The 9299-nt window shown below is 39.8% G+C and overlaps 1 protein-coding gene across 1 annotated transcript in view; it reads right to left on the reverse strand.

The window, feature by feature from the left end:
- Positions 1-789: 789 nt before the first annotated feature.
- PLPP4 (phospholipid phosphatase 4) overlaps positions 790-9299 on the reverse strand; it is a gene marked incomplete at its 5' end in the record, with an annotated part of 47281 nt that continues 38771 nt past the window's right edge. The window contains 2 exons of the mRNA XM_017746864.1: positions 790-3734; positions 7922-8092. Coding sequence (XP_017602353.1) covers positions 3535-3734; positions 7922-8092 — 371 coding nt within the window. The remainder of the gene's footprint in view (positions 3735-7921; positions 8093-9299) is intronic.

The following is a 9299-nucleotide window of genomic DNA, read 5'->3' on the forward strand; positions in this document are numbered from 1 at the left end:
AAGAAAAATTAAAAATTTAAGACTGTGAGCAAAACCCGTGTGAAGACTTTATTCCACCTGTGAAATGTGTGATGTGCTCGGTGATCCAGAGCAGTTCTCCCAAAGTCATTAGAATTTTAGTACCATAAAACAAAAGTGCAGCTTTTTCAATAGCGTTGGGGCTTTTTCTGCCCCCAATCCATAGCAAAGTATTTTTTGCCATGGATAGAAAGAAGGAAAATGAAGTTCTCTTTTCACATTCAATAGAAATAATTTGTTCTATGCACAGGGAAAAAAAAATAGAGGGCCAAATTAGAAAAAGCAACAAAATCTGAATGAATCAGCATAAACTCTCTGTTCCTAACCCAATGCCTGAGATTTGCATTCACCATGGGGATGTTTTACTGGTTCCCAGTCTCATGGTTTCAGGATATCCCTGCATTGTTTGATTTGATATTGTTCTCCTGTTCTAGTCTAACCACTTTTGTTATTAAATACAGCACTTCCAGTGTTATTTGAGATATAGAATGGAACCAGGAAAGAGACCCAGTTTAGCTGGGTAACAATTACAAAATTTCAGCCTTTTAGACTTAGACTGTACCTTTTCCTGGAGGAAAGCCAAAGAGCATTATTTTGGTTAAAGGAGGGAGACTGTTCCATTTTAATGGCATCAGTAATGACTGTTTATCAGTAACACAGTTGCTTCAGGGCTTTTTAATTTTTTTGTGTGTGATGCTCTACGTGGTTTATTAATGAGAATAACTTGCTAAATTTCATCCTTCCCAAAAAAAAAATGATAACACGCAGATGTACAAACCCACATTCATGTGTTGTTTTATTGGTGCATTACAACATTACATTTCCTTCACATTGAGAAAGCATGAGATTAAATCCCTACACTGGCTTCGCACTGGTGATTTCGGCACCTACAGATCCCTCCACAAGTCTCATTCCATTAAGTCTTTCGTAATTTTACTTACATTTTAACCAAACCCTTTACATTGTCTGCTTTATGACTTTCCATTTAATTATTCCCATTAAAATGTGTTATTCCTTACTGCTTTTCCAAGCTCACCAGTTACTCTCAGGGTTTCAGTTTTTATGCTGTATTACGCTTCATGTTCCAAGCCTTTAACAGCCACTACTCTCTTGAGGGCTGTATGAGCTTTCCCCATCCCAAAGAAGACAGCTTGTTTGTATCAAAAGCCATTAAAATACTGGGAATGTGTACAGCACTGTTAGGAGGCCCCACTCAATTTTGAGAATAAGCCAGATCTATATAAAAACATGCAAAATGCTCTATGCATCAGTATTAAACTCCTAATTTTGATTGAAGTTTTGTTTTTTTTTTTAACATTTGCATTTAAACTGGAAGACTAGGGTCCCTGCTGAAAGAAAGAGCTAATGGCTAAGCCTTATCCTGACTCTAGGGCTTTCAGTAATCCTCCCACATGAAGTAATAGAAAACTATATTTGTTACAGAATTCTGTAGGATGGTTTAAAAACTTTGTAGGAGGATTAAACCTCCATTAAACTCTGTGGATTTCTAGAATAAGATCTCAATCACACCAGAGGACTGTTCTGTCAAATCCAGTGCAAATGCCAAATAATTTTGCTTTGCTGATGCTGGTATTGGGAATTACTGTATATTCACCAGGAAAACCACAGCTAAGTTCAACTGCCTCTGTTGCAGAGCTCAGTATTCTGTAACTGCCAGTGAAACATCTTCTCTGACACAGCTAAACTGGTACCAGCTTTACAAGGCCTGATTTCTACAGAACCTCTGGGGCTCACGCCTGTTACATTCTGTTCCTTGATCTCATTTCCTATTTATAGACATTTTCAAATACCATATAAGTTTATACACAGCAAAGTTGCATCGTCTCGTACACAGTTATTAGGTTTATTTTTAATGGGATCCTAATTTACTTGCTTTTTATAAAAATTCAAGTGTTGCCAATCAGGAAGCAGCTCTTCTCAAAAAAAATCTACAAAGCTTAGCTTTGAGGAAAGTAAATGACAAGCCTTACATAAAGACATTGAGCTGTTTGAATCACAAAATGTCTACAAGGCCAATGCATATTCCAACAGGAACACAGAAATTATAATCATGGCAGCAGTCTCCTCCAGTCTGAAGCACCGTAATTGTGGTCGTTGATCAACGTTATCTTGATTGCTCCAAGAAATGTTCAACTGCCAGGGTGTGGAATATTTTGCCTGAATTTTCACAGGAAACCTAAGGAGAAAAAACCTGGAATCTGACATTCTGCCATCCAAATGTACATCATTTCACAGGAATGGGATGTATACTGCATAGTGCATACATAACAAACAGAATTCTACTGATAATAGATTAACTAAGGTCACACCTATTAATCTTCTCCATACCAACAGTGGTTTGATTCAGGTGAGTTCCAATTCAGGTACCAAGCCAATCTTGGCAAACACCATGGCCAAGAGCATGGTGAGCTGAAAATGTGGGATGGGATTAGTGGAAAACTGTCTCCAGCCTTCCTCTGGATAGGTTACAGTGCTGGAAACCACCACAAGCATTCGTAGTTGTGCCCAAAGTCACAAATGAGAACATTTGCATTTCTTTAGATCACCAATGCTGCAGTGAGTCACTACACAAGAATGAACACGGCACACCGAGATCCACAGAAAACTTTGTGTTTCTTTATCCTCCCAGTTTTAGGGGTTTTAAACATTTGTTTGAAAGACTTCAGCTTGCTAAATGCAATGGCTGTTCTTTTCTTTCGATTTGTCTTGATGGTAAATGCTGCAAGAGCTCTCAAAAATTGCTGATGATGTAATATCAAGTTTCTAATCCATCCTGTGAACATAACATGTTGTTCTAAGTTGATAATTTTAACAGCATGGAATTTCTTGAATGTGAGAATCATCCTGTGGAACTACTAATGCATGAGGCTTGGCTCTTACAAGCACTTCACCATCCACGCCTTTCACCTCCTTAGTCATTCGTAGCTCAGAATGATCTTGGCAAAACTTGACAATTAATGCAAAGTTCCACCAGACTGTGGAGATTTTTGTTAATGTCAGAATGCAGCAAGATAAATATAAGGATGACGCCCTAAATTATCAAGTTACAGATGTTGAACACCTGATGAAAAGTGCTCTGTGTACTCACTACCCATCAAAATCAATGAGTGCTGAAGATGACCAGAACTTTGCAGAAGATACTCAGTACTTCAGAAAATCTGTTTCCAGATCTATTATATCCTCAACCACATCTCAAAATTACTCTCTTAACCATTCTCCACATGGGATTGGTTTTAATAATGTTCTTTCCCCTTCCCTCAAGTAGTTCTACCTGTTTGCAGTAGATTGAAAACAGATAATTCAGCAAGTCAATACGAACTGAAAATTTAACTTTAGAAGTATGATGGTATAATGGCATTAAAAATAAAATATTTAACTTCCCTTTATAAAAAGGAAAGAAACAAAAGAAAAAATGTACAGTAAGGACCACCATTAAGAGACCAGTTTGGAGGAAATGTCAGAAGAATAAAAGTTCATTCTGCACATTTCTCAAAGTCATACGGGACCTTCAGTTATTCCCTCCAGAGGCAGCCCAGTAGCATTGTCTGCTGTAGGTCTCTCTTCTTTCTTCACTGAGTTCTGATCCAGCAGGCTGACGTAAGATTTGTGACAGGCTGTATTGCCCAAAGGAGGGTAGTGCTGTCTGTAGCAAATATAAGCAAAAATGAGGCCAATGATCCCTCCCACGAAAGCATCTGGAGGAAAAAAGCAACAAAACCAGAAGCATGTTAGCAGGGAAAGGGCGGCCAGTAGTGACAACTGCAAATGAAAGACATTTGGTTGACGTGAAAGTGTTTCACACAGGAAGCGTGAATTTTGAATTTTCCTAAAGAATGTGGAGCCAAATACCACAATCACAGGGGGTACACAAAATCAGTCCTTTGTTGGGGACATCTCCAGCATTCTGAATACCCAAAATTTAGATGGTTGGCTATGTTTTGGGAGATGAACACTGGGAATAGAATGGCCTCCACGGGGTATCAAACACTCCTGATGTTCCAGATCACAGCTGACCATGGGTAGGCAACCCTTGGAACTTCTCCCACTTACAAGAGCAGACTGCCAAGAACAATTTCAAGCTGGATGAATTCTTACCAAAACCACCTGAAAGGTCGAAGACAAAGCATGTCTGTTAACTAATTAACACCTTTTGAGTATCTTTCTTTGATGTGTTTTACTATCCCATACTCCTACCAGAAAATAAAGTAAGATAAAATAAGGCTATTGATGAGATAGTTGCACTCTCACATGGGTGATTTTAAGTTTTCTATAGAACACTGAGGGGATTCCTTCTATTTCTAGTTCTGCCTCCTCCTAAAATACTCACCTGATCTTGTATTTCATTTACAATCAACAAGAGAAAAATTTCACTGAAAATGCACACTCTTTGAAAGCCTCAGATTTAGATGAAGAATAATGAAGTGAGGATAAAGGCACTGGTTAAAGTATGACCTGACAACACATTTTATTTTAACGAGGCTTACTCAGCACCATATCACCCGTGTATACCAGTGTTTCCATTCTTTCAATTACTGAGAAACCACAGTGTAATAAAAATGGTGAATCATTGAGTTTACTGGCAAAGAAGGGTAAATCAATACAAATTAATTTTGTCCAAAGTCCTTAAATACAGATTAAATGCCTTACTTGGCCAGTTTGATATATGTTAGAAGAAAGGGGCTGTGGTTCAATTTTCAATGGGTAATAGATGGTTTGTAATCATCAGAGGAGTGAGAGTCCTTTCATCAGGAATGGCTAGGGCAAGAAAACCTGAAAAAATTAATACTGAGGTTATAAATTTAAGAAATGTGATTATAAGCCACAGTTGAGGAACAGGACTAGATGAAATTACCTAGGAGATGTCTTCTAATCCTATGTTCTCTTCCTCCACATGAAAGAACATAATGAGTCTATCACAAATTAATGTAACAGAGGCTCAAACAAGAATCTAAAAGGTGATTGTGTGCAGACAGTATTTGCAAGCAGACAGAAGCTTATTCTACCCACACTGGAAGCTGACTGATTTCATCAGCCTGTGCCTATCAGACTATAATGGTATTAAAGGTACTGAGGACAAGAATTTCACTGTACAGCATCAATCAACTTGTAAAAACTTAGTTATTGTGACAAGATTAATTTTCTATAATCCTGTGCTGGGTGCAATTCTCAGATTACCCTACTTTAACTGTGGTTGACTGAATATTGTTCCAGCTGCTTTTTTATTTTGCTTAACAATCAGGTCAAGCCTATAATTACTATTTTTAATTATGGAGAAACACCAGATTTTTGCCAGACTTTTATAAGTTCCCTGGTATTTTAAGATTTGCTGAGAACTTGCCCAGATAATTTTTTTCAAAACCTTTACACAAATTATGCAACTCTGGGCCTCAGCTTGGGCACCACAGTAGCAGAAATTCCCTACATGATTTATGCCAAAGATTTCTAACTTACTGACCTTAACTGGGGGTAATAAGCAAAAACTCAGGTAGCTATTTTAACTCCTGTTATTGAAAAAAGCAATTCTGTCTTATGTTTGATATCATGGTAGAAATAACTTTCCTCTTTTTTTTTTTTATTTTTTTCCTTTGTCCATAAAGGAAAAAGAATGTTCTTTCAGCCTCAGTACTTAACTTTACTTTTTTCCATACAAAATTTTCCCTTATTCCATGAGTAAATTAACATTTTCAGAATTATAGGACTACACAGGGACATAGGAACTTAAAAGCAGTTTATATATTTAGGATTCACAGTGAAATATCCTAATATTCACCAATACCAATACTAAGGCCTTGAATATTACTCTCTGCAGCCAAATTGAAGGGAGCTCATAAAGTTCTCACAATATTAATGTTCTGAGCACACTCGATGGATTTTTAATATAGGGGTACTCCACTCCATCTTTCACCAGCACTGTGCTGAGTCTTGGATTCAAAACTGATGGTCCTTTTTCATTTCCCACAGCATAGTTAAAGCTCCATCACAAAGCCACCATAAATAATTTACCACAATTAGCTGACTCTGCTGAGCATGAAAGCCAAGGCCTGAGGTTCTGTGCTGTGTACAGAGTGAACAAGTCTCTCCCTTGGGAGCACAGTTCTTTCAGGGGAAAGCAGAGGTCACCTGCAGGATAACGTCTGCCAGCACTGTTCTTGGGAAGAGATAAATTTGCAGCTCCATCTCCTTAAAATTCAAAGGCAGAATAGGAGCAGCTGTGATGAACCGAGTCACAACCCCTTGGGTGCAGTTTTCCTCCACCAAGTATAAAACACCCCATCATAACCTGCCTCATAACACACGTTTCAGTCCATAAATAATTCCTACTCCTGGCAGGAGATAGTACACACTGTAAACACGTGTTCCAAACTTGAGAGTAAACCGCTACTCTCCACATTTTTTTCAGACTCCTCCTTTTCTCTTCAACAGAGAGCTCAAGCCAGCCAAGTGTCAAGTGTTTTCTCTCCCTCCTGCCAGCCTGGTGAGGCAGCAGCTTGTGCTCAGCAGTTTCATGCTGGAGGTTCTCTCTCCAACTCCAGTGCCACTGAGAAAAGGAGAGTAATGAGTCCTGAAACAAGACAAGGCTCTGCTGGAAACCAGGAGACTCCTTAGAGAACATGTCAAGGCTAATGGCTGGTGATTAAGCAGCTGCAGGAGAACAGCAGGAGCACAAGAGAGAAAGAGAAAGTGTAGCTGAGCCAGGCTCTGGTGTGCTGGCTGCTGGGTGAGAGGGGGATGCAGCCACGCAGCACTTGATTGAAACTACGTAAAGGAACCAACAGAATGCTGTGACTTTGTACTGGGACTCGGGGCCAGGTTTTGGTAGCAGAGGGAGCTGCAGGGGTGGCTTCTGTGAGAATCTCCAGAAGCTTCTCCATGTCCAACAGAGCCAACCCCAGCCAGCTTCAGGATGGACCTGTCGCTGGCCAAGGCTGAGCCCAGCAGGGATGTGGGAGCACATCTTGGATAACAGATTTAAAAAATGGGAAAAAAAATCTGGACAACTGCAATGGCAGCTGGAGAGAGGAGTGAGAGTATGTGAGAGAAACAGTCCTGCTGATGACATGCACGTCAGTGAGGAAGGAGGGGAGGAGGTGCTCCAGGCACTGTGACAACAACTGCTGAGTTATCTTTCCCTCAACTCGTCTTGACTCATGAACCTTTCACTGCAATTTTCTCTCACCCATCCAGCTGAGGAGGGGAGTGACAGACCTGGTGTCCAGCCAGGGTCAACCCAGCACAGTGCTGGAAAACAGGAAACAGCAGGTAACCAGAATGAACCAGGTAATTGAAAGGAGCAGAGAGGACCTTGAGGAGAGCTCAATTTGCAAAGGCAGCAGTGCTGTACCAGCAATGCCACAGAAAGCCAAGATGACCTACATAACAGCATCAGAAATTCTGTGCATGGTATTTCTTATAGGAATGTAGGCTGGTTTACTTAGCAGAAGACAAGAGTAAAGCAAGGAAGCTACAAAGGTGGTCAAGAGGGTCAAGAAATGGTAAAAGAAATGATTGATGGCAGGGTTTTCTGAACTGTAACTCAGCAATATGAGTGTGTAATTAATAAATAGCACAGCCTTCTACAGCAGTTACGTCTCACACCTGAATTTTAAAGCACTCTGAGACAACAGTGACAGATGCAGCTGATTTGATGGGTGTTGCACTCCAAAAGTGCCTGCTGTGAGGCAGGAGGATGCTGCGGCAGAGACCTGAAGCTCTGAAGGTCAGTGCTAGCTATTTCAACCTTGCATCAATCCAGGAGCAAGGAAAATCTATAGCACACCATTGTGTTGTAACTCACATGATGTAACAAAAAAAAAATCAAAGAAATACATGTCTAAATAAGAAAAAAAAAAAAGTAGGAAAGAAGGGTACCTCCATGTCTCACCTTGCCAGTGATGTTTGTAGTCACACATCCGAGACAGGGCGATCATCATGGCACAGTAGAGTGGCAGAATTGCTGCACAGAGCCTCCAGCTCTTCCCACGGCCGTTCTCCGTGAAGCAATGCAGCTTCCCAGCCAGGTAGAAGGTGGTGAAGCCCAGGCCTGAAAATGCAACTGATAAAGCAAAACACATCACTACAGTAAATTGTCATTAGCACTGGTTTGGTTGGTTGGGTGGGGTTTTTTTTAATTAAAGCAGTCACGATCTTACAAACTTTAAGAAATCAGATTTTTGGGGAGGTGAATGGGAAAAGACATTCTCTCCCACAAGATCCATGACATATATATATATTCTCCATAGCAGGGGTGTTACCTATGGAGAAATGCAAGCAACCAGGCAAGGGAGAAGCAAACTGATTTTTTTCTAATATATGTACTCAGTTTGCACATAATTTGACATGTCTAAAAACACTGTGTTGCCTCTAGACATTCACCTATCCCATGAAAATTTAATTGGTTTTTCCTTCAGCAATTTACCTTTTTCCTCTAGGGGAGACATCAGACACTCAAACACTAAATTAAGCATTTAAGCAAATTTTTAACTTGAGTCACAAAAGCTTTTTTGTGCTGCAACATTCAACATATCTTTCCTATTCTAAAAAGTTAAGGTTCAAAGCAGAAAAGGATTCAGACAGTTTGCACTGTAATTGAATTACATTTAAATGAGATTTTTAGGTTCCATAACCCAGTTTCAATAGCACATGCATAACTGGCAGTGATGACAGAGCTCAGGCACCAAGTTTATGCACTGAACTTCTTTCCTGTTGTAGCTCTTTATGTTCCAGAGAGACACTGGACAAGGGCAGGACTTGTTTGCATCATTTCATCTTCCAGCTGTGTAAATGGAGTGATCAAAATGAAATCTGTCTTGGATACATAATATCAAGCATGATCCTGAAGCGAAAACTTTCAAATACTTTTACTCCAAAAATACTTTTGTCTTCATATTTCTATTTTTCATTGCAGGTTATTATTTTTCAGGTGAACTGAAGTCTGAAGACAGTATTCCCAGGCAGAAGAATCAATTGCTTCGTGGTTTCATTTTCAGGCAATCTACAATGCCCAGCAATTTAGAGGGCTTAAAGGAATATTGCCTAAACTCTAAAGTAGGTGTTCAGTTCACACAGAGGGATATTCAGGATTACTACCATTTACCAGGCAATTTTACCAGCAATTGTCAGTGTGGTGCACAGCAGCAGCAGCAGATTTAGCTAAAAGGCCTTTGGAGAGAATCTGGTGATATTTTAAAAATTTGTGGGGTTCTTTTTGGGGTCTGCCACATTTCCAGAAGGAGGTGATCATGGAAGAACATGGAAGTTCA

This window comes from Corvus brachyrhynchos, unplaced genomic scaffold (assembly GCF_000691975.1).
Source record: "Corvus brachyrhynchos isolate BGI_N302 unplaced genomic scaffold, ASM69197v1 scaffold319, whole genome shotgun sequence".
In the NCBI taxonomy this organism is placed as follows: Eukaryota; Metazoa; Chordata; class Aves; order Passeriformes; family Corvidae; genus Corvus; species Corvus brachyrhynchos.